Source organism: Patagioenas fasciata, chromosome 2, assembly GCF_037038585.1.
Source record: "Patagioenas fasciata isolate bPatFas1 chromosome 2, bPatFas1.hap1, whole genome shotgun sequence".
Lineage (NCBI taxonomy): Eukaryota > Metazoa > Chordata > Aves > Columbiformes > Columbidae > Patagioenas > Patagioenas fasciata.
Window position 1 is genome coordinate 64,475,638 of NC_092521.1, and position 25,778 is coordinate 64,501,415.

General features: G+C 40.7%; 2 protein-coding genes and 1 long non-coding RNA gene across 3 annotated transcripts in view; 2 read left to right on the forward strand and 1 right to left on the reverse strand.

Moving 5' to 3' along the window:
• Positions 1 to 9,957, forward strand: part of PARD6G (par-6 family cell polarity regulator gamma) — a 70,467-nt gene extending 60,510 nt beyond the window's left edge. Inside the window, exon 3 of the mRNA XM_065831260.2 lies at positions 7,085 to 9,957. Coding sequence (XP_065687332.1) covers positions 7,085 to 7,944 — 860 coding nt within the window. The 3' untranslated portion in view covers positions 7,945 to 9,957. The remainder of the gene's footprint in view (positions 1 to 7,084) is intronic.
• LOC136098126 (uncharacterized) lies at positions 2,636 to 7,653 on the reverse strand. The gene is made up of 4 exons (XR_010650916.2): positions 7,361 to 7,653; positions 7,029 to 7,246; positions 5,357 to 5,531; positions 2,636 to 2,744 (listed from the first exon to the last, which is right to left on the reverse strand). It is a non-coding gene; the product is annotated as an uncharacterized lncRNA (long non-coding RNA).
• Positions 9,958 to 10,988: 1,031 nt separating the features above from the next.
• BLOC1S4 (biogenesis of lysosomal organelles complex 1 subunit 4) lies at positions 10,989 to 21,414 on the forward strand. The gene is made up of 5 exons (XM_065831261.2): positions 10,989 to 11,227; positions 12,279 to 12,350; positions 13,356 to 13,457; positions 14,805 to 14,939; positions 18,012 to 21,414. The coding sequence occupies exons 1-5, from the start codon at positions 11,021 to 11,023 to the stop codon at positions 18,108 to 18,110; spliced, it is 615 nt and encodes a 204-aa protein (XP_065687333.1). The 5' UTR covers positions 10,989 to 11,020; the 3' UTR covers positions 18,111 to 21,414.
• Positions 21,415 to 25,778: the final 4,364 nt, after the last annotated feature.

Sequence of the window (25,778 nt, forward strand, 5' to 3'; positions counted from 1 at the left end):
CTATCTGTTTGCATCACTCACCCATTACTGCAGCTGGGTGTCCGCTCTTCAGCACTGGTCAGCCTAGGAAACCATCTTGCCAATAAAACCTCCATAGCAGTACCTGAAACCTTAGGATGAACATGAAAATTGATGGCTGAGATATGCAAGAGAAACATGACTTCCCCAACTTCCCACCCCCTGCAGGAAAAGGGAAATATTAACTAATTAAAAAAATATCACCCAATGAAGCCAAAGCTCAAAACCGACAATTTCTAATGCTGTGATAATGTAACTGTGGCATAACGTGGTTTGTGGAAGGAAACAAAGAGAGAAGTGCTGTTTGAGTCATGTTTTAGAGTAGAAGTCACACATTAAACTTACAGGAAGACAATCCAATGCAGTCATAGTAAACACGATCCACAACTTCACCTGTAAAATCTGGAGTGCTATAGCTGGCTTTTGGGCTCGTTTGGGCAGCAGGGTTTGGATGTTTCTGAAGGTGAGGATAGCTTTGAGAGGTACAGGCCTAGGTGCTTGCTTACATTTGGTAGCACCCCCCCCTTCAAAGGCCTCACTTGTTTCTTGGGGCAAACTTGCAGGCTGAGCAACAGCTTCATGCAGCAAGTCAAAAGTAAAGGGCCTTCTGCTGAGAAGCTAAGAGGTTCAGTAAGGGAACAGTGGCCTCTGATGACAAGCAGCGGGAAGTGCAGGCTGAATTCCTCAAGAGGTTCTCCCCATCCTTAAGGCAAGCGGCCTGAAAATGTTTCCTGTGCATGTCTGACACCATAAAGAGAGCTTGAGCCTAATGCAATTACAGTTTTGCTGGCTGTAACACGCTAGACCAAGGAACTAAGTAATGTTCGCTTTCTTGAGAGAGACTAGGATATTTTAAGCTTATAAACATGTTGGGAGTAGAGAGACACATTTCTGTTCCTCGGGTTTTAATCCTAACCTACTAATGAAGGCTTCCTAAGTAGGAAGGTAAGTTTATCTTTTTAATATTGAATCACCATAGAAGGAACGTTGCCTTTTGCAAAACTGCAGTTCATGAGGTTTAGTATGGGCTAGACTAGAGTAGGATGTTGCTCTTACTTTTCTTTCTAGTGCAGTTATTTGGTGATTTTTTTTTTTTTCTTCCCAAAATACATTATCGACTTTACAGTCTACAAACAAGTGTTTGGAAAGCTTTGTTTTAGAAACTAAAGGATTTGAGATTAAGGATATCAACGATAATGTGCTCTGTCGTTAATTTGAATTTGTTCTTTTTGATCTTGTTTGTGCTTTAAAAGCCCTGTTGAAGGTCACAGATAAACTATAATGTTTAGGTAGTCTTCTAAATGTAAATGATATTGTGTCCAGTTCCTTGTGACACAGTGATGTGAAGGGAGAGAGGAGTGTGTCTGTGCATGTGTGGGATACATTACTTGACTTTCGATGGAGTAACAGCTACATCTACTTTGCCTACTGTGTGTTTTTCAGATTGGTTCACCCAGAGGTTGCTGGCAGGAGCAATAGCTGCATTTTTTTTTAATATTCCTGTAACATACAGAATGCAATGTTAGCATTCCGATAATCTTATTTTTCCCCCCATTAAATACTCCTTGATGAGTGATATTGGCACTGGATCTGCCCCCAGCCATAGTTCACTTAGTGTCTGTTTCCTCTTAAATCCCTTTGCATGTCGTCAGCCTTACAGGTCACAGATGAGAGACTGCCAGTTTATTTGCTGTCTGATTGCTTTCACAAATGCTTCTGGTTTTGATATTTCTGAGGAAATGGACACTGAATGCAACTTGTGTCAAACATGGGAGGTGTTTTGTAACTGGGACGCAGAAAGGTAGAAGGGTTCAACACGACACGTTCCCTTGAAAAGTTTTTATGACTGCCGATAATTTGAATGCTCAGTAATGGAGATCTATTGGATGGAGGGGTTACCCTTCACTATTAATGACTCACTGGCCTCCTTCCCAAGCTGCCTGAAGTGCTGCTCTCCCTAGTGGAAGTAATTTTGTCTTTGAAGTACTTTCCAGAGCTGTCAACTAATGTTCCACAGTTCCCAGAGGAAATAATAAGCCATGAGCGCATGTACACTGAAAATGCAGAGTCTGAAGTGAACTGTTCTATAGGAGCCTGGCAGTCTGCTTCTCTGTGGAATTCAGCTTGTTTATACAATCTTATCTGGCTAAGCTTTGGTATTTCATCTGGCAGGCAGTTCCTATGAAAAGCAGCTGTCCAAGCAGTGGGAGTGGTGCTGCTGGTGTTTTTTTTCAGAAGGTCTATAATTTCTTGTTTCATGTAAATTAAAGAAATGCGATACTCTTTTGGCTACAACGAGATGCTCTAAGCAGTTTTCTTTCCCTTGTAAATAGCCCTTTAAGTGTGCTCTGCTGTTATATACTGTGTGACTTAATGACAGGATTCATGATCCCCACCAGGAAGGTATAATGTATTTTGTAAAGTCACAGACAGACTACACAGTTTTTAGAAGAGTATCTCAAAGATGTTACAATCTGTAGCTTTCTAGATATGTGGGGATTTTTTTTTAAATGATAGTAAAATATCCATGCTTGGAAGTGAAAACCTCCTTTAATGGATTTTACTGTTGCTGGACAAGTGGAGGTAGTTCCAACAGTTAAAAAAAAGAAAATCACCAGCAGCACTGTTGTCGAGAAAGTGAGTCCAGGTATATCACTGCGTGAAGAGATCTGTAGCGTATATCTTCTGTAAAAGAAAGGTCCTCATGAGTAAGTAGGTAGTGACAACTGTTAAAAAAAAAAAAAAAAAGGCACATATTAACACAAAGGATGCAGCCAAATACTTAAGGTTTTATGTGACACATTTCCAGATAACAAAATGTTTCGTAAAATCTATTGAAAACTGAAGCTATTGTAGAAAAGAATTTCAATAATATTCGGTGCCTACAGAGGAGTTTGAGGTGTGTTTTTTCTTTTTGTAGCTTCTGTTGTGGTAAATGTTATTGGTCACCTCTTTTTACAGGAACAGTCTTTTCAGTAGAAAGCAAATTATGGGCACAAGTAAAATTCAGGTCCAAGTCTTCCAAAGTTAGTGGTTATCCAGGATTATCCATCCAGCTCATAGTACATCTTTGTCTGAAAGCCCTGAATCTTGTACGTGAAAATGTTCCATGTATTCTGCCACATTCTAAGAAATCAGGGTCATTCAGCATCTAAAAGAGACTAATTCTCCCTGTCACCTGCATGTTAACGTACCACTTCAGCCTCATTCAAGACACAGAAAAGCATGGCACCCTGTAAAATATGAGATTTTAAGCACTGTTTAGATGTGTCACCTGATGACACTTCTGACAATATGCACGCAGAGTTCTGTTGACTTTTTGTTCTGCAAAAGGAGAATTTGATATTGCAGAAAATGAAACATGAAAAACGAGCTCTCTCTGGTTCCATATGGTATATACTGGTTTTCACTGAGACCTGGAATCAAGCAGGGTCTGTTCCATTAGCTAAAGTGGCATTCCTGCTGGCAATCCTATATGGTGAAGAAACTCAAAACCTAAGAGCAAGTTCCTGACCTTCATGAAAAGTGTATCATTGTAAATTATGCAATGATACACTTTTCATTTGAGCCCTGACATGTGCCACTGAACAGTATATTACTGGAAATAGGTAATACACCACTATGGGGTCTGGCCACCCCATAGTTGATAAAAGGGAGTGATGTTGGCCAACTACCCCCAGTTCCCTTGTGAGGAATGAAAATATTTTTTTTTTTTCTTATTATGCTGGGGATTTATGACTTTCTGCTGCTACAGCAACAGCTGATGTTAAACTTCAGTAGACATACTTTGCTTTATTCCTGCAGCAGGAGTAGCGGCTCTGAATAGCAGGGGTGTGTGTGTGGGTGTGTGTGTGTGTGTTTTATTCTGGGCTTGGTTTTAATTTTGTTGAGGTTTTTTTTTAAGGTGAAGTCCCAAGCAAGTGTAACTGCTAGTGAGCAGGTCATCTTGAATAAAAGTTATGTGATAATCCTTGTATTGTCAAGGAGCATTTATTCTGTACTTCAACAATTTCTAGAAAATAGAGTTGATTTTTTTGTAGAAGCTCTCCAAATTAGCCCTCATTTCTCCAGACAATTTTACCTGTTAAAATTGGGATTCATCTTTCTTATACGTAATCTGGTTTAGGGTCAGGGTTGGAATCTAATGCCTGACACTGTTCTAAAAACAAAAAAATCCAGTCATCATCAGGACATGGACTTCATTTTTAACCTGCTCCAGCCCTGAAATACTAAATCCAGAAATGGTCAGTAGTCCAACACTGAAAGTAGCCTATGTAACGTGTAATCCCTCTGTCTGTCTGGTACGTGTTTGGAGAAAAAAGATGGCATTTTTGTGGTAAGCTGGACTTTCTATTATTGAAGGAGGTGGTTGTTTTGAAGCTGCTCAGAGGTTAGTAATGCTGGCAATCATCTGGGGAGAGAGATTAGTGGGCTGAGCACAGGTGAGGAGGTCACAGGCACAAAACAACCACTTCTTTTGTGCCATTGCACTGTTGATGGTTCAGCCAAAGGAAGATGCTTCAGAAATGTCCCACCTATGTGTGCCAGGAGGATCATTGTACTTCTCTTGGTCACCAGTGAAATAACTGCTCGATCACCACAAACTTGAATGTTGTGAGAGATCACTCTCTGGGTGGTTGTTAATTTAACAGGAACAAAACAGTGCTATCAACAAATCTTCTCATGTGAACTATTTGGTAAAGCTTTTGCAAGTCTGCCACAAAGTCATTCAGTATTAATATTCTAGGACACAGAGAGCGCAGTTACCGGGGTGCTGTCAGGGAATTGATAGATAATTAGGGCGTGTGGTTCACTTTACATGCAGTGCAATAAATTGCACTCACTAGTCTTATTTTCTGAGTCTTAAAGGGATGCAGCTTTTGTTCTGAGTTTGGTTTGCCAGTACTAAAAGACAGTTTTAAACATACAAACCCACATTTAATTTTCATTTCCATCTTAAACTGAAATTTTGGACTAGAGGTAGCCTTGGACTTGAAGTTGCAGTGCTACTGTTCTACAGTGCTTATGTTTCGAGTGAGAAAGAAGATCTATTCTAAATCTGAATCCCCAAGTTGTTTTAATAGCACTGTCACAGAAATGTATCAGTCAATTTTGAGAGTAAGGTGCAGTGTTTGAGACTGTGGTGATGAAAAACATCTCGTCTTTACAAGGAAAAACTGTTTGTTGCCAGCCTTCAGAATCATCTGTCAAAACTCAAAGTCTAGGTGAATGTAAATGAAGGTGATCCTGTTCATGAAAGGAAAGGAATAACACCTGGGTTTGGCTGCTGCAGAAGGTTTGTGCATTCAAGAGTAGACCCTGCACTGACTCTGCTCACCAGGTGACTTGAGAAGGTGCCATCTCCACACAGACACAGTCTTGGCTGTGGATACGTTCCCAGGAACCAGCTGGGAGCTCCTCATGTTTGCATGATTTTTAAGGACTTCCAGTCCTGTGCTTCACCAATCTAAGTAACACAGTAGGCCCTTGCAGTTGGTACAGCTCTGAGCAGCCTGGGAGGAGAGACAAGAAGAGACTGTGAAGTTAAACACAACCCACTTGTCCAAGAAATATCTTTATTTCACAGAATCTTTTCGTTCGGGATGGCCTTCTAGATGCCTTGTGATATCCCCACTGTTATTATAGCCAGTGTACTTAAGTTACAGGAGTCTTTCTGAAGTCTTCAAACTCTTTTTTCCAGCCCAACAGACTATATAGGATCACAGAATAATTTAGGCTGGAAGGGACCTCTGGAGGCCAGCTAATCCAACACCCTGCTCAGTTAGATCAGGTTGCTGCTTAACACTACTTTTTTTAGCATCCATTGAGTTGGGTAACTTAATGTCACTTAATTGAAGTCTGCCAATAATGTGCCTTGAAGGCTGACTTGAAAACGAGACCTTGCAAGAAATAAAAATGTAATTATAAGCATGTTTTTACTACACTTTTTTTTTTTCCCAGTCTTTATCAGGTAGAGGTATTGTCTTAGTTTTTCAAACATGGCTATGCAGGCTTAATTTGCCAAAATGAAAAATTTCTTAGTGGCAGTTCTATAATTGTACTTTTGTATTCTACAGTAGAATAAACTGAAACTCTGTTCGTTTATCTGAAAAGTGTGAGCATGCTTAAACTCATGGTGAAATAATTTTCCAGCCAGGGCCATAAGCTGCTTATATGGAATAACTTGTCATATTACTTGGCTGATTTAAAATTGATCTCTTTGCACATGCCCTTGAAATACCACTACAGAGACAGAAATATTTAAACAATTCCTTAAACAGTAGACTCTACAGAGGCTGATTTCCTATATATCTTCCCCTCAAGGGCAGGAGTTGTGTGCAGTGTGTGTTCTGTGATCCTTAGCACATGGACTTAGGCAGCAGAGCTGTTTCTTCCTCCTGGCTTCCCTTTCTACCAGGCCATGTGCTTACACAGAACTTATTTGGTACTTGGTGCTTTTAGCACTTTCTATTGCTGTCCAATCCAGCTGAAATGAAGTAAAATACTCCGAAAAGAAAAGTGCTGTAGTGAGAGATGCATATTAACATAAATTCCCTACTGAAAAAGGCTAGGCTGAAAACATACCCAACTGCTCTCTCACACCCTGCTTTCATGCTTGTACCTAAGGTCTGCTATCAGTTAAGGCTGTGTATTGTATATTAAAATACTTCTCGATTCAGACTTTTGGGTTAGGAATGTGTATATACTCTCTGCCCACTTGAGATGTGTAACTCTGAAAATACTGTTTCATATCTAAGATTGTATATCAGGCCTACAGCTTCAAGTAATTGCATTCTGCACAGAGAACAGGAGCTGAGAATCAGAAGTCTTTTTCTCTCAAAATATGGAAGAAATATGGGTGATTATTGAAAACAACTAATTTATTCTGAATGTGGTGCTGATGGATATAAAATGGGACAATGGTTAGAGTAAGCAGAAGAATTTATTGGATTTTTTTCCATATTTTTAGGAGCATGGCTTCACTGAACCAGATTTAAGAGGAAAATAACCTGTAGGTTGAATTATTCTCTGATTGATTGATACACTGGTACTGTTTCTCTTTCAGATGAAGTGGACTACAGTAATTTTGGGACCAACACACTCTCAAGGAAGAAGAAGGCCCTGGTGACACTCCGCAATGACAACCTCCGCCGGCGTCCTCACATAAACATCAGCATGCCTCATGATTTTAGGCCGGTGTCTTCTATAATCGATGTGGACATTCTTCCTGAAACACACAGGAGAGTGAGGCTGTATCGACATGGGTGTGAGAAACCCTTAGGATTTTACATTCGTGATGGCACCAGCGTAAGGGTTACTCCTCATGGACTAGAGAAAGTACCTGGTATCTTCATCTCTCGTATGGTCCCTGGAGGCTTAGCGGAGAGCACAGGCTTGCTGGCTGTGAACGATGAAGTTCTAGAAGTTAATGGCATTGAAGTAGCAGGAAAGACTCTCGACCAAGTCACAGACATGATGATTGCCAACAGCCATAACCTTATTATCACGGTCAAGCCAGCAAACCAGAGGAACAATATTATTCGAAGCAGTAGGATGTCTGGTAGCTCTGGCCAGTCGACAGACAGCACTGCTAGTCACCATAGCTTGCCTACTTCTCATGTGCTACAGAACTTCCACCCTGATGAAATGGAGAGTGACGAAGAGGCTGACATTGTCATCGAGGGCGGTCTGGAGCCACAGCACATTCCTAAACTGCACAGCCTTACTTCCAGTAGCCTCTCTCGAATCAATGGCAGCAGCCTCAGCCACAGACTGCAAAGGGACCTGGTGCTCAACAACAACTCTGGCCGAGAAAGCAATGGCAACATCCACAAATTACTCAGTTCCTTAAAAACTGATCCCCGACACAGTCTGGTTATCCCCAGAGGAGGTATTGAGGAGGATGGGACAGTCATTACACTTTAGTAGCGATTCCTGCAACTGTCCTTTCAGTCATAAGTGCCAATTGGGACGATTGACTCTTGCAACATGTTATGCACAGAACTGAGAGCTGATATACTCATAGACCTCACAGGTGCAGAAAATCCTGGCTTTCTAGGAAACATGGCATCTGGAGTTAAGACATAAAACTGTAATGCACTGCAGAATTTGTCAGGAGAAAGTCAGAGTGTACAGCCTGGTTTATGTCCCAGCCCGAAAGTGAGAACACAGATTTGTTTTAGTTGGTATAAATCTAAGCAGTCTTATAGGCTACCAATGGCAGTGCCTCATACTTGGGTTGGAATGCATGGGTGGATGTATTTATACATGCACGTATATGAATTAGGTTTTAATAGTAACAGACATGTCTATTTCAAGTGGAATCTGGCTTTCTTCTAATACCAGTTTAAAGAGCGCGCTGCTTAATAGCCATCTGATTTCCTGCTCTTACATACAGACCTTCCACTAACTTGTTTACACCATATTTGCAACCTTATGTCTAATCCAGACAAGCTCTATAAATGTAGCCGTTTCCTACTCCGGTGGTAACAACGTCAGGGAGATGCTGCCAATACATATTCTAAATTGTGTGTATCTTATTTTTAAAAGCCCAAGGCGGTGCTGTTTGAGGCTGTTGCTGTTATTGCTGTGAGATGAGCACCACCTCCTGGTCAGAGACAGGCCTGCCTGCAGCGAGGAACAGAAAACGTGACAATAAGGGCTTAAAACTGTGTTCAGCACCGTTACATGTAAATTTATTATTTTTCAATATTTATTAGATGATACCTCTCTTTCAAATTGTCTTTTCCTATCATCTCTGGGGTTTGTTTTTTTGTTTTTTATTTTGTTTTGGTTTTTTCAGTATCATGGATCATGTGAATTTTAGCGATGCAAGCAGGAAGGCAACCAAAGTGGAAGAGGGTTCTAGGACTGTCCCCTTCACCTCAGAGCTGACACAAGTCCATGCTGTACCTTTGGGGCAACCTAAATCTGCAAGGTCTTCCTTCACAAAAGATCGGCCGATTCCTGTACAGAGGAGGGATGCTGACTGTCAAACCTACTTAGAATAGTTCTGTTATTTTTGGACTCTTCTAGTAATAAAGCTTAATGTCTACACAGGATTTCTAGAAACTTTAAAGTAAACTGGATGTTTGCCATGGTCAGGCGTCTTTACTGGATGCTGGCTAGCGGGTAACCAGTGACTGTTGAGTCGATAACTGTCTATAACAGTCTGCTTCTGAAAATGCCATGAATATATGAAAGCAGTCTAATCTAAAGTATTTTGTTACATCTGGATCAGTGTAAGGAACAAAATATAAATGTTTTACAATGTATTTTTCTACTTTTAGCTTGTGTCATTTTCTTTTTGTTTTTAACTTTGTAGTACATTAAAGCTTTTTTATATGGTGGAATAGACATTTCTTAAATATATTGTATGGATATGAAAATTCAGAAGTCTTGGTTTGAAAAATTTACATTCCATTTTGGAATCTGTGATGGCTGGTCAAAGGATGCCTGGACTAATTCATTGTCACTAATTTAAAATACCTGTGGAACAACCAGTCTTCTGCTCATTGTTAAATATATTTGGGACATTGAACTTAGTTTATTTCTTTTAGATTTGCTTTTAAAGTTTTATTTTAAAATTCTTTCACTTTAATTAAACCTCTTCTAGGTATCACAGAAGTTAGAGCTGTACTTATTTTTCTCAGCACAGTAAGAATAGAACATTGATCTTGTTCATCTTAAAACTGTGTTTGTACTTTGCCAAAGGTTTTCTTTTTTTAAGAAAAAATAATACTGATGCAGTAAAAAAATTAATAGCTGGAGGTGCTTCGGGCAATCAGACCATCTTATCAGGAAAACTTTGTTACACCTTAAATAAGACTACTTTTATGAACAATGGATTTGTCTGTCTCAAGTTACTCATTTTACCATATTTAACTGATGAAAATGTGACCTGTCTGCAATAAAAAGTGCACTGTCTTACTTCTACCACTATATATCCTTTCCCATATCCTCAAGCACATCTTTCTGTGGAAGTATCACCCTTCCTCGTGGAAACAAGATACCTCGTTTTGATGATTCCTCAAATATGTAACCATTTCAGTAATTGCTTTTACTTGTACCAGTGCAGACCTTGATTCCTCTGTTTGTTGGTAGTGATACCAAGTTTCTTTCCGTGTTGTTTTTTCCCAGTGCTGCTTTTGCTGAAGGGTGCTGTTACACTGATTCCCGTGGGAACTGAGAACCTTGTCATGTTCCTCATGGCATGGCTTGTTTCAAACCTCATGGCTTTGAGGCCTTGGGGTAGTTCTGTTCTCTGGCTTAGTGTGCACCTGTGCCCAGAGACTGCTCTGTGTGACTGTCTAAATAAAGGGTGCTATACAAAATACCCAAACTCTTCCAGCTACTGCATCCCAGGAGGAAGGAAACATAAGCTGCATCTCGCACACCAGTGTGAAAGTATTGTACCCAAGATGAATTAGCCAAGTATTGATATATAACTTCAGAGCTGATATTTTGCAAAAGAACTTTTAAGGCTTGCAAACATTTTGTGCTCATTTGCATTAACTAGGAAAAACAGAACAAAACACAGTAACTTCTATTTTTGCATGCACCATATTGATAACTGAAGTCATCCCAGCTGTCTTTTTAGGCCCAAACCTCTGTGTGGAAAGGAGCCTGAGCCCTCTGGGGTCTGAGATTAGAGTTGTCGAACGGGGCTTTAAACGCGGGTGGCTGAGGGAGCCTATTAGCCCCCAACAGAGGCGGGAGCCGCGTTTCTGTCCATGCGCGGCAGGGACGCGGCGGGGAGCAGCTCGGGGGCCGGTGAGAGGCAGTGGCCCCCGCGGGTCCTGCGGAGCCTGAAGCTCGAACAGACACCGCCGATTCGTGCTCTCGTTCCCGCTCCCAGCCCCGGCGGGGCCGCTTTCCCGTTCCCGGTGCGCGGAGGCCCGCACAGGCCGCAGGGCCGGGCCCCTCCCGCGCCGCTGCGGAGTCTGCGCCTGCGCCGGCCCCGCCCCGCTGCCGTGCAGCTGCGCTGGGGGGCGGTGGCAGGATGGCGGCGGCCGCGGGTGAGGTGAGCGGAGCTGACCTGCCGGGCGGCTGCCGCGGTGCGGACAGCGGGAACGTGTCCCAGAGCCACAGCAGCGCCTCCGGCCTCGGGGAGCCGGAAGATGAGGACGCCTTGGAGGCGTCGCTCAGCGCCACCGCCGCTGCCTATTCCGCCTACCTGCTCGCCGACCGCAGCCTCTTCAGCGAGGAGGTGAGGGGACGGGTGGCCTCCGCCTGCCGGGCTCCCCGGGGACAGGGAGCGAGGACGGGCCCGTCCTGTCCTCCGAAGCGGCCCAGCCTCGGCCCCGGCGGCGGGTGTGCGGCGCAGGGAGCGAGGCTGCTCCGAGGGGGCGGATGGGACGGGGAAGGGGGTGTTGGGGCGGGCGGCGCTGCGGGTTTGTGCCGGTACACCCGTGTGTCTGATCGCACCTGCGCTGAGCGCAGCCGAGAGGTGGGAAAGCTGTTGGATTTCTGCTGAGCTGGTGTGAGTCTGGCTGATGTCTGTGCTCAGGTTCGTTTGGAAGAGTCTGTGTTTTTTGTTGGTTTTGGGGTTTTGCCTTTTTTTTTTGGGGGGGGGGGGGTGGGGGTGGTGTTTGTTTGGGGTTTTTTTGTATATGTGTGTGTGTGTTCAAGAGACAGCCAGCTGAACATGAGCCAGCAGTGTGCCCAGGTGGCCAAAAAGGCCAACAGCATCCTGGCTTGTATCAGGAATAGTGTGGCCAGCAGGACTAGAGAAGTGATCATCCCCTTGTACTCAGCACTGGTGAGGCTGCACCTCAAATCCTGTGTTCAGTTTTGGGCTCCTTACTGCAAGAAAGACATTGAGGTGCTGGAGGGAGTTCAGAGAAGGGCGATGGAGCTGGTGAGGGGTCTGGAGCACAAGTCTGATGAGGAGCAGCTGAGGGAACTGGGGCTGTTCAGCCTGGAGAAAAGGAGGCTGAGGGGAGACCTGATCACTGTCTGCAACTCCCTGAAAGGAGGTTGTAGCATGGAGGGGGTTGGTCTTGTCTCCCAAGTAGCAAGTGGTAGGACAAGAGGAAATGGCCTCAGGTTGCACCAGGGGAGGTTTAGATTGGATATTGGGGAAAAAATTCTTCACGGAAGGGGTTGTCAGGCTGCCCAGGGAAGTGGCGGAGTCATCATCCCTGGAGGTGTTCAAAAGGTGTATGGTTTAGTGCTGCAGTTAGGTTATGGTTGGACTCGATGATCCTTGGGGTCTCTTCCGACTGAAATGATTCTATGATTCTATTTCTGTTTTGCAGATAGAAAGCTTAGACAAGAACCTAGAAGATTTGCTGACCAGAGTGGATGAATTCGTGGGCATGCTGGACATTGTATGTATAACTTGCACGTAGGTGTGGGGTTTTTTTGAAGTCGGAATGCTGTTTAATACATTCTCTGTCTCATTTAAAAACATGAGATGGAAAGTGGCTTTTGGTGTAGGTAGACAAGTTCCAGCATGAAAACACACTTGATAATTAGATAACTCATGGATGAAAACTACTCAACTTTCATGGTTGAACAAAATATGGCTGCATAATTATATAACTGCAGATTTACATGATCCCATTTGTATATTATTTATTCTTTACATACATGAAATCACATTGTGAATATCATAATGCTAGATACTTAACAGGACGATACAATATTTTGCTTTTGCTTTAATAATATACTACCTCTCTGGGTTTTATAATCAAAGTATCCAATCAGAGTTACCAAAACTCCAAAGCTAGATTTGTCTTTAGGGGACTGTTTCTCACCATTTTGTCAGAAAGGCAGCTTTGTTTTCACTTTCACATGGGAAGAGACATGGGAACTGAATGGAAAGTTTCTAAAAGCTGACACTGTTATACCACGATGTTTGAAAGCATAACACGTGTGGTTCTCCTGCACTACTCTAAGGGGAGCTTTACTGTATGTTTTTTTTTAACAGATTACCAAAAAAAAATGTGGCCTGGCTTTTTTTTTTTTGTAAGATTGAGGTAATGTACAGGTAGTAAGATTTAAGTAAAAGTTTTAGTTTAATATATTAAATTCTTTACCAAGTCTTGGGAAATGTTCCATCTCTTAGTTCTGATAAGGCTGAGGCAGCCTGTTTGTAATATAATTGTAAAGATAAATATTTGTCTATGCAAAATAAGTTTTGCTGAAGTCACTGAGCTGTACGAAAAATCTAGTTTATTAGTTTTAATCTAGTATTTTTGTACTAATAGGAATCTAGTAAATAAGTTTTGATGTGTTAATTGGAGCACAGTTCTTGTTTCCACAGTAGAATCTACTACTTAACATTTTGGTTTATTCATTGACTTTTCTATCATTTCTTTGTATCATTTTAGATTCGAAGTGATTCCTCCCAAGTTGTCAATGAAAGTCTACCTCAAATTTACACAAAAGCTACAGAAATGAGACATATATACAGGAAGATTGACAAACTAGAGGTATGTACTTGATATATTCTGTTTCTCAATAAGGGGAAGAAGCAGTGATATGCTGTAATTGCATGTCTTGTGCACATGCATGCACGTGGAGTGGATTCAGGTCTGTTTTCCTAGAGTTATAGAATAGTTTGGGTTGGAAGGGACCTTTAAAGGTCATCTAGTGCAGTCCCTCCATTTTTGCTCTCCGTGTCCAATCTGGGTTCAATACTTAAGGGTTAATGAAGATAATACAATTTATTACAAATTTCTGGAGACTATGGGCATTCTAAAACAAATGTGTATATATATATATAAATAGATAGATATAGTTATAGATATATATTTTTAAATTTTAAATTCACTACTTAAAACAAGGCGGCTGTCTTTTTGTGGAAGCAATACTCCACTATTTTTTATAATATCTTTCAAAATTATTGTCTTGGGAGCTACTCAGAGACCAGTGGAATGAGAAGTCCATTGATCCCTGGTAAAACTTCAAAACTGTGATTCAGATCCTCAGTCCCACTTTTAGTAGAAAGGCAGATAGAAGTCTAAATTCTAAGAAGTCTACATTAGTTATTTGGAAGGCAAATAGGAAAGGAAGGCTGATTATTTTTTTTTCAACCTTTTAGGTATCTCAGGTAATTTTTAGCAATAAAAGGTCGAGGAAGGTTCTCCTTCCCCTCTACTCTGCCCTGGTGAGACCACACCTGGAATATTATGTCCAGTTCTGGGCCCCTCAGTTCAAGAAGGACAGGGAACTGCTGGAGAGAGTCCAGCACAGGGCAACAAAGATGATGAAGGAAGTGGAGCATCTCCCTTATGAGGAAAGGCTGAGGGAGCTGGGGCTCTTGAGCTCGGAGAAGAGGAGACTGAGGGGTGACCTCATTAATGTTTACAGTTATATAAAGGGTGAGTGTCGTGAGGATGGAGCCAGACTCTTCTTGCTGACAGCCAATGATAGGACAAGGGGTAATGGGTACAAATTGGAACACAAATGGTTCCACTTAAATTTCAGAAGAAATTTCTTCTCAGTGAGGGTGCCAGAGCACTGGAACAGGCTGCCCAGGGGGGTTGTGGAGTTTCCTTCTCTGGAGACATTCAAAACCCGCCTGGACACCTTCCTGTGTATCCTCATCTAGGTGTTCCTGCTCTGGCAGGGAGATTGGAGTAGATGATCTTTCAAGGTCCCTTCCAATCCCTAACATTCTGTGATTCTGTGAAAATGGACTTGTAGGAGGAAAGGAAATAAAGCATGGAGTTTTTGACTCGTTCTCATATAGGAACTTTCACCACTGATGTGCAATACACAATCGTGTTTTAATTTGTCAGTGAAAAAGTTTATTATCTTCTTTTTTTCCACACTAGGCTTTTGTGAAGATGATTGGAAATAGTGTAGCTGGACTGGAAGAACGGGTCATAAAGGCAGAAACAGACCTTGGAGCTTTTCCAAACACATTCAAGAAAATCTTGCACACAATCAGCATACCATCCTTCCTTAATGTAAGTAAGCTGCTGTTATCATATGACCAGCTCAGTTCCTCTGCTTGCCAGAGGGGATGGTTAAAACAATAGTAAGCGTGTTAAAGGATCACGCTGCATTGAGAATATCACAGCAGACATGTTACCAAAAAAAGAAAATGAAAGCAACGCTGCACAACCTTTTTAGAATAAAGGTTCTATTTATACACAGTCCACGCAGTTCAGTAATCTTGTAAGCACCTTGTTAAACTTTCTAAAGGTGTGGTTTTCTCTGCCTTTTCCTCATTCCTGCATGTGGACCGTTTCATTACAGAGGACTTTAAGTGTTCCCTCCAGTATGTTTCAAAGAGATGCCATACCTAGCCTTAAATACTGGTGCTATGCCCCAGGTTTAAAAATAACCTTCTGGTTAAAAAAAGGAAAGTCTTCTGAAGCACCTGATGCTTCTTGGCATCTCCTGCCAATTCACCATTTACCATTCATCCTTCATCTTGTCTGCTCCCAGATTCATTTCTTTATCTTTTCCTTTATTCATCCTGAACTACCTCAGGTTTCTGTATGACATACTGGCGAGAATGCTGAAGTTAAGTAGTTTTGCAGAGAGGGAGAGGAAGATGGTTGTGACTGTTGAAGTATTCATGTTTCTACGTATTGCAAACACATGGGGCAGCAGAGAGAAATAGTTGTAAAAAAGAATATTTGTTGTCTTGGTAAGACTCAGTTCAGGCAACTTGTTCTATACTGCTGTAACATTTCCCGTGTAGTCTTTAAGTCAGCTAACTTATCATTCTGTTGTTCTCTTTGCTGTTGAAGTTCAGAGTGATGCCATTTTTTGTTTAAAAAAAACCCCAAAAACAAGACAAAGCTGCTGCTTATGGGCCAATTGCAAAAACAACAACAGTATTTTCCATTTTGTTGCTAAAAACATTTGTCAACCACAGAATTATATCCTTCAATTGAAAAGGTTGAAAGTTCTAATAAAGTGGGGTTTTTTAGTGTTGCATGGCAACACTTTGTCAGGTTAGGAGTTTTTCCACAGTTACTAAGGTGGAAAGTCTTGGAAAGCGTCAGCAAGCTGAACCTGGCATGTCCAGTAGTTCCTTGGTTTGAGTATGGATAGTAATAAAATCAACCCTCAAAACCTTCTGGTATTAATTGATTGACTAAAACACAGGTCACTGGTCCGCAGTGGTACTGGGTATTGCATAGTAAAATGTTTGTTTTCACTACTAAACACAAGCATTTCTGAATGAAAATGCCTGCAGAAGCTTCTCCTCATGCTTAACACTTAATTATCTCACTTGATACATCAACCCTTTAGAAAAGAATGCTATATCAATATCATTATTTTTGTTATATTCGTAGTTCACATTTTCCTGCTACAATTTCACTTTAGTCAAGTTCTGTCAATGTTCTTCCAGTATAAATAGATCTGTTTCTTTACACAAAGGATATATTTCATATTTCTTAAGCTGTGTACTTGTAATCTCACTTTCAGATTTTGCCCCAAGTTTTTCCCCTTGTGAATACCAGGCAGTGTAAAGTACAGTACTGTAGGACTTCTGTTACCACTAAGGATGTAGACTCTCTCAAAAGGTGAAAATGTCTGCTAAGCAGCTGCAAAAATAACTAGTTGTAAATGTGTACTTAGGCAACTGTGGGTACTGTGTCTGCCTACAGATTTTTACTGGATTGAAATTATCCCCTTCTTGCGCATAGGCAGATATAGTGCCTCTTAAATCAGTGTCATGAGTTGCAGGATACCTGTGACCTTAGTTTCCCTTGCTTGCAAGGTGTTTTCTCATAGGGCAATACAGAATAGGAAATAGTTTTTAAAATCAGAACTTTGATTGCAAAGATTGATTTTACATTTGGCAAAATTTCTGATACAGAGAACATAGATAATATCCACTATTTATGGATCTAATCTTTGTTTATATTTTTTTCATTACAACATGAATGGCAAAACAAACTTATTTCAGGTAAATTAATAGCATTGTAAAGACAAATATAATTTAAATATCCTAAATCAGCACTTTTGTATATAACAGGAGAATATGTACTTATATGGATTACAAGTATACAGCTCAACTGAATATTGGAAAAACTCCGCTTAGCTTTTTTTGTAGGTACACTTAATCATAGCCTCATTTTGGTACTGCAGAAGCATTCTGGACTCCAAGTATAGTAATTATATTTGGTATGCTTTTAACTTTATTATTGATGAAGATTAATTTCCTTCATCCAGACAGGCAAAAAAATACCTATAGAACTCTGCAGACAAACTGAGAGCTCTGCAAAATAGTTCATCAAAATCATTTCATGAGTCCAAAAGAATTTTGAAGGAATGAAACCTTATGTTCAAGCCTTCTGTTTAAGACCATCTATTGAAAACAAACACTGAGCCTGTGTTGCAGTGCAGCGTTATTTACATGCAAAAAGGCTGACAGGACAGTCGTGGTCCTTGTTAGTGTCTCTTTAAATGAGCCATTTGGTACTGCAAAAAAGTGCACAGTTAATATTTAAAAGAAGCGTACACTTTTCCTGAAAAACACCATTAACAGCTCTTTCCCAGTCTGCTACCATATTATTTTTAACAGTATGTCATGATACATATATTCTGGCATATCCTTGATTAAGAAGCTTCTTATCAAAATAAACGTTGCTGAGTGTGTTTTCATATGAAGACTTTTTAAACTAAGCAAATGAGAACACAAACTGAGATTAACTCGAAGGAAGCAGCTTGGGAGACTTCAGGCTGGAGCAGGAAAGGTAAAAGTACCTGGTTTTGGAAGGATGAAGGTTGCAATGACAGCACCATCAGCTGGAGAAGATGACTCATGTAGCTCCTGCAAAGCTGGCATGTTGTACACCTGCCAGGACTGTGTCTGTTCAGGTGCTGGAATGGCAAAAATCAAAGGCTACTTTTCTTCACTAACATTAAGAATATGCCAGACCCATCTGAGCTGTGATTAAAAGTTCACCTAAGGAGATTATGCCTTTAAAACTTTTGGTTTGCATTTTAGCTCTGTAAGCTGTGTTTTAAATCTTGCTTTTTTAAGAAGGTGAAAAATAAACTTATCTAATTTGCAGAAATCGTCTTCCTCACGGCAACAACAGACCCTCTATGAACCTCCAGTCCTCTTCAAGACTGAAGACTATTTTCCATGTGTTGATGAAGCACCTTACTGATGATTTTTGCTTTGAGATTGATATGAATCAGCCAGAATAGAGACAGCCAAGTGAGCAAAAGAAATGCTAACCTCAGAATAGCTGCATTTCTGAGCATTATTGATGGCATATTGCCATTGTGATTCTCATTGTCTTCCTTCAGGCAGTATTTTCAGGTAATCTTTTTTTTTTGTGTACGCTATTCCAAAGGTCTTCCTAAAACACAGTATACATTTTCAGATTATATTGGGGAAGGAACTTAAGAATACTTCTGCATTTAGTTTTTTTTTTTTTAATAGGGCAATAATAGGAAGCGAACTTTTATATATAAATATTTTAACACATGAATATCAATGTAAATAGCTATACCACAAAGATGGTGTCTTGTTTGTTTGTTTGTTTGTTTGTTTTCTTAATGTACTGATTGAGGTGAAAGAAAAGCTATGCATAAAATCATCAGCTCTGAGTTTTGGAACCCGCTCACTGCAGTTTGTACAGAGAAATGCACCACGTTGGATGTACAAGTTGCAAGGGGAGGACTTGAAAGATTGTCATGGAGTCAAGGACATGGCTCAGTCACCTGATCTAGTCCCAGGTCACAACGATGATCATCATGTCACGGTGACCTGAGCTTCTAATTATTGCAATATTGTATTGTTTGAGGTGTACCCAAGTGGCATTATATATATATATATATATATAAAAATATGCTATATATATTTATATAACCTGCTGTCAGAAAGCAAAAGCATCTAAGTTGAGGCAGGGATATCCCTAGACTGAGCCCCGATCAGATGCCCGACTAAACTCCACTTTTCCCTCACAAGCCTCTGTGTGGTTACTGGGGCTCTCCGTGCTGATTGCAGCGTGAATATTTTATCAATAAACTAATGGCCATCCAACCCCTTTTGTGGTCTTGCTTTTCACCTGACAGTGTTGAGCTGTACCATCGTTTCTGAGAACCTTTTTTCCATACAGCCTCATATAATACCTAGTGGGCATTCATCAAATTTGTTGCATTCCTCTGAACAACAATTTTACCATTGCTGTTTTACTGCTGATACAACTTACTATGAATATCCAAAATTCAGATTTCAGAGGAATACATTAGGGAAACAACAGCATGTCTGCTGATTTCGTGTTGCAAGCGCAGAAAATGGTATGTAGTTGTAGAGCAAGGATCGCAGAATCATAGAACAATTTGGGTTGGAATGACCTTCAAAGTTCATCTTCAACTAGATCAGGTTGCTCAGAGCCCCATCCAGCCTGGCCTGGAATGTCTCCAGGGATGGGGCATCTCCCACCTCTCTGGGCAACATGTGCCAGTAATAGTTAAAGCTTTGATAACCATATGGTCTTGTCTCCTAACAATAGCAGGGATTGGCTTCTGAACCGTATCTGAAGCAACATTTACTAAAAATTAAAATTAAGACTGTAAAGTCAAAATTAGTAGGCTTCAGAAGCAGTTCTAATGTAAAACTTACTTGAATTTTAAATAAAGATTCTAGAAAAATAATTACATGCAAGCATGCAGAAAGGAACAGACATTTAACTTTGAAGAAGGGCTCCCCCTCAATCATTCCTTGTCTCCATCAGTATCTAAATGTTTCACTATTACATGTTCCTCAGCAGCAACATTTCCATTTGCAAAAATGTGAAACGTGTGGTGCCTTTCAGTTTCTGTATAAATAATCCTTGAAGGCTTATCACTCCTCAGTGAAATCTAGTGAAGTGACATACCTGTAAATGTAGCGTAACAACACAAGTCTACAGCCAAATGGTCTTAAACGCACAAATACTGACATTACAAAAAAAAATTAAAGTAACTTCAGAACAGCTCCCTAATTAAATGAATCAACTGCTCAAATAGCAACTTTGTCCTCTGTTGAATGGGACTAAAATGCAGTTATTTTTAAACAGATTATATAATTTAAAATGTTAATAATAATCTCAGCAAGCTTACGTAGTTGACTATTCTTCATATTAATAAGAGAAAAAAAATCATATATTCTGAAGTGTGGGCATTTATGTTGAAGAGCTGCCTGGAAAATTTAAGTTATATCTTCAAAGCACATCACAAACAAAAATAATAGAATTCCTATAACTAATATAGTTCTATGTCGTAAATGCTTCAAAATATTTTTATTACTGAAAATGATGGACAGTACACAGAAGATTTATTAATGAAATGCTGTAGAAGTACAGACAATAAATTGTAGCTTTTTAAAATACATGATACAGAATAGCAATGTGACAGTTTATCTGTGAACTCTAGTCTAGAAAAGTTACAAAATAAAGGCTTTCTCAGAATACTGACAAGATCCACATGCACTGTCTTGGTGAATTTGTACGGCCTTGTCTGTCTATTTGTCCGTGGTGAGTCTCATCAAGCAGGAACAGCATAAAAAAAGAAGTGTTCATACTTCGTAAAGACTCATGGAATATTCCTTTATTCTGTCTGCTGTTGTTCTCTTATGTTAGTGTAAAACCAGCAATACTGTGAATTAGGTTCAATATTTATGATTATTTTTAACAGCTGCAAATAAAATCTAGATGTCAAAATCCACTGATACTGATATTCATCTACCCAGAAAGCTGTACTTTTATTTTTCTCTGTACAATGTTTCTCTTTCTCCTCTTGCTTGGGTTCCAAGATATGAAACCAGTAACAATAGCGCTAAGTTACCTGCTTTTAACATGCAGAGCTCTTTACATAGAACTGATGTAAAGCAAGACATTATGTTTAACAAGCTGAGCTACTAAAAGTTGATTATCACATGTATGAAACAAGACAATGCTGAATATCAACAGAAGAGTCTACACACAAATCTGACTTTTCTTCTATGACATGAAGTAAAAATTTTAAAGTTATCCTAGCAGAGCTAATTCTAAAAGTTTTTATATTGTTATGGTACATTTTAGTCAAGCATCTAATTGAGACTAATGCTGCAGCTTACTAAAAGATACCTGTTTAAGATATATGTATATACATACAACAAAAGCTCTATTCACAAAATATGCAGGATGGTCTGAATGTTAGAGGTCCACATTCTTCGTAGCTCCTAGACAAAAAATCCATGTGATCTGTCTTACCTGAATATTTAGTTATATGATAAACTATGCCTGAAGTGGGCACATAAGGATTGATGTTTGCTTTTCATTATTTTTGGACCTACACATTTTGTTCCGCTCTTGAGCAATACTACTGCAAGTGTTATAAAGCCTGAGGAAATTGCAGAAGGATGCGCATTACTGGCATGAAAAGAAACAGATGAAATTATTTATCTGGCAAAATAAAATAATAAGTTGTGTTTAAAGATTTAAAGATGCACTGGATTAATTGATGTTTTGAAAATCCACAGCAGTTCATTATTTCTAGAGACTATAACCTTCAAGGTTAAGTAGTTCTACATGCAATACTAATAAATTAGTAGCAAGCTTGATTTGGATTCTGTCCTGCATAGGAACTGTTTCCAAATACCGTGTTCCTGAGCTGTAGAGAGTGATCCTGAGTGCATTCCAGAATTAGAAGGAAGAGGAAGATGGCTTGCATCTACATCTATGAAGAGAACTTTAAATTTGAAAATGGTAAATATTTTCAGATTCCCTTACCAAAAGAAAAAAAGGAAATTTTTCAGTGATGACACTTTAAAACTCTCTCAGTTTTCATAGAAAAAATATTTTAGTCCCACTAGCAAGAAAATCCCATATACCCAGACAGAAGCCCTGCCCTGAAAAGCCAAAATCCCTGTTGGGTTCACCTATGGTCAGGAAGGACGCTGTCTCCATAGTGGGGGTTGGCAATATCTGTATCTCTCTGGCCACTGCAGCTAAATCCCACAGGAATGAGGAGTGTTCAGCTGTTGGGATCCGCAGCCTTGCAGGAGTCAGGGTCACTGTGTCAGGCTTTGTCCTGTCCACCCCTTGTGTTGGTTCTACTTTAAGCCAGTGGGTGGTAGTACAGCCTAAAGTGGCGGCACAGACTCCGGCTGATCTCGGAGACTTAGGGAATTTTCTTTCTTGCTTGAAGTTACCTACTGATAAACTTTTACTGCTGGTAATTTTTATGATTTTGCAAAACGGTGTAAGTAATATTCAAGTTATGTGTGATGATACCAGTACTATTCAATATATTCATCAATGACTTGGATGAGGGACTAGAGTGCACTGTCAGCAAGTTTGGTGATGACACCAAGCTGGGAGGAGTGGCTGACACGCCAGAAGGCTGTGCTGCCATCCAGAGAGACCTGGACAGGCTGGAGAGTTGGGGGGGGAAAAACTTAATGAAATATAACAAGGGCAACTGTAGAGTCTTGCGTCTGGGCAGGAACCCAGGTGTATTAGAAGGGGGGTGGTTAGTAAGTCAAGAGAGGTTCTCCTTCCCCTCTACTCTGCCCTGGTGGGACCGCATCTGGAATATTGTGTCCAGTTCTGGGCCCCTCAGTTCAAGAGGGACAGGGAACTGCTGGAGAGAGTCCAGCACAGGACAACGAAGATGATGAAGGGAGTGGAGTATCTCCCTTATGAGGAAAGACTGAGGGAGCTGGGGCTCTTTGGCTTGGAGAAGAGGAGACTGAGGGATGACCTTATTAATGTTTACAAATATATAAAGGGTGAGTGTCATGAGGATGGAGCCAGGCTCTTCTCGGTGACAACCAATGGTAAGACGAGGGGCAATGGGTACAAACTGGAACACAAAAGGTTCCACTTAAATATGAGAAGAAACTTCTTCTCAGTGAGGGTGCCATAGCACTGGAACAGGCTGCCCAGGGAGGTTGTGGAGTCTCCTTCTCTGGAGACATTCAAAACCCGCCTGGACACATTCCTGTGTAACCTCATCTAGGTGTTCCTGCTCTGGTGGGGAGATTGGACTAGATGATCTTTCGACATCCCTTCCAGGTCCTGACATTCTGTGATTCTGTGATGATCAATGTCTTAGAAGTGCTGAGTAACCTGGAAAGAATAAAAAGTGGAAACAAGGTATTGCTGCTCATGGGCAGTACTGAACAACGCTGGTGAGAGAGAATGCAGTCACCTGTACATACATAGTTTGAAAAAGAAAAATTGAAATAATGCCTCTGTAATTATATCAGACAGAAGGGAAAGAGAGGAAAACCAAATTATCCTGTTTAAAATCCACGTGAAAGACTCAAAACATCATTTCATTTTTGTCAACTTTAATATAGGGTGTACCTTATTTGATGGACTATTATTTTAAGTAATAGAAAAAAGACATTAAAATTAGATAAATAGTCATAACATATAATGTTTTCAGTCAAATGTGCTAGCTATACAGGATCTTGACTAGTCTTTAAAAAAAGCATATTGAAAATACAGGTATATAAATGAGGTGACAGAGCTAAGAAAACCAACTGAATGCTAGCAAGGAATCTGTTAGAGGGTTCTGAGGGAAAAGACAAAGTGACAGAACTGATAGAGGAAAAAACAAACAAACAAAGCCATAATAATTTTAAAACACAAAACAAACAAACCAAACAACAAAACCCACTGAGCATCAATGAAGAAAAAAGAGTTTCCACTCTGAGTTATCATCTCCCACTGTTCAGAAACTGTAGGTTTCTTTAGAATACCTTGATGCCTACGTTGCCATCTGTTTCTCACAGGTGACACTGTCAGGATTTTCTTTACAAGCAAGAGGTTTAGAAAGCAACCTTTTAAAAAACAAACAAACAAAAAAACAGTAGCTGAAATTCCCACAATCCTAGGGCTTAAAAACTGTGAGCTGGCAGTAAGTATGACAGGAGCATCTGAAATGTTTCTCTGAATGTGGGTCAGTAAAAAGGGTTTGCAGAGAACTACAAACTTCCAGAAAAGTTGGTTCAGATTGATTCATTTAAAAAAAAAAAGGAATGGCAAGAGCCTTGTGCAGGAATGGAAGAGGCAGAAAATAGCATGGCCAGGAGATAAGCCAGGGCAAATGTTAAGGCCTAAACTTGTGAGTGACAGAGCTTTGAGCAGCGTGAACAGATGAGGGCAAGATTCCTGAACTGGGAGGTATGAATGAAGATCCATGGTAGACCTGGTATACACGTTGTTATTTGCTCACACTTCTTTGATTAGCCCTCTCCTCCATAGTGGGGACTTCGCAGTTTGTTTGGAAGCGTAGAGAGAAAGAAGAACAAAACATGAGGTGTTTGGAATAGCCTTTCCGTTGTCATTGCAGAGATGTCTGTGGGCTGTGTGTCCTGTTCAGATGATGTTTTATCACCTCCAACACAATGGTTCAACTGCTAAGGATAAGCAGTAGCCTTGTTCTTGGTATCAGTGATTGCTGGAAATTTTTTCAGCAGTGGTGCATCTAAAATCCAGTGTATTGGAAGACTGTTAAAGGAAAAATTATTTACTGAGGGAAAAATACTAAACAATATCGTTGAACAAAAATCATGTCTTCTGGATTTATTAGCTTGACTTTTCCTTGTTTCTGTAGTCAAAGGAAGGAAAACACAAAGCAGTAATGGCCAGACAAATCTTGCCTAAGGAAAACCTTACGGCGTTGTTAGCCAGCAAGGTTCATGAGCAGTGCTCTTGCAAACTGACTGCATGAACCAGTGAGATAAGTCAAGACTCTGCCACATGAGTTGGGTGAAATTATGAGAAAGACACAGAATCAACAATAGAAAGAGATCAGTGAAAGCAGGGCTAGACGATATCCCAGTGCCCATCTCAGCTAGCATTCTGGCACTCATTAGTTTGCACTGTGGAACTGTGTCTGAGTGTGAAATTGATTTTTTTTGACCTACTTTAGCCAGAGACTTGCACTGGGAGTTCAGCTGACATGTTACAGCTGCTGTTGGGTATTCATTCCATGCTGCTGGCCTTGAGCTAGACTTAGGTTAAGATGAAACTCAATGAAACATTTAGGGTGAACATCAGGTTTCTCTTTACAAATCTGCCCCTGCTGTGAACTACTTGCTAAGACAGGCATAGCCCCAGGGTGATCAACAGCACTCTTCAGGAGTATGAAGACCAAACCAAAGTTGTGTAATGAACACAGATGTGATGGTGTTGGAGTTTATATTTGAGGAATTGAATGAGTCACTAATATGGAAGTGAAATTAATTCAGGGGAATTTTGCAGGGAAAAGCATGATGTAAAGATCAGGTAGGAAAGCTGCTGGATGATGGAGGAGTGACATTGAGGAACAGCCATGGATCTTCTAACTGAACTCAGACATAATAAAGAAGTGTAGAGGAGGTGGAAGCAGGGGGAAGGTGACCCAGCGAGACGACAGAGCTGCTGTTTGATCTTGCAGGGATAGGGTTAGGAAAGCCAGTGCTGACCTGGACTTGAATCTGGTGATGGATGTGAAGGGCAACAGGAAAGGCTTCTACAAGTATCTAAACAGCACAAGGAAGATCAGGGAAAATGTGGCCCATGGCTGAATGCAGCAGAGACCTGGTGACGCAGGACACAGAAAAGACTGAGGTACTCGATGCTTTTTGCATCTCACTTTACTGACAAGAACGGTAGGAACATACTGGAGTGAGCCCAGTGCAGAGCCAAAAAGGGTGATTACAGAATCGGAGCATCTGTCCACCAAGGAGAGGCTGAGAGAGCTAGGACTGTTCAGCCTGGAGAAGAGCAGGCTCAGGAGGGATCTCATCGATGTGCATAATACATACCTGAAGGGAGGGAGTGAAGGAGAGGGAGAGAGATGCTTCTCAGCAA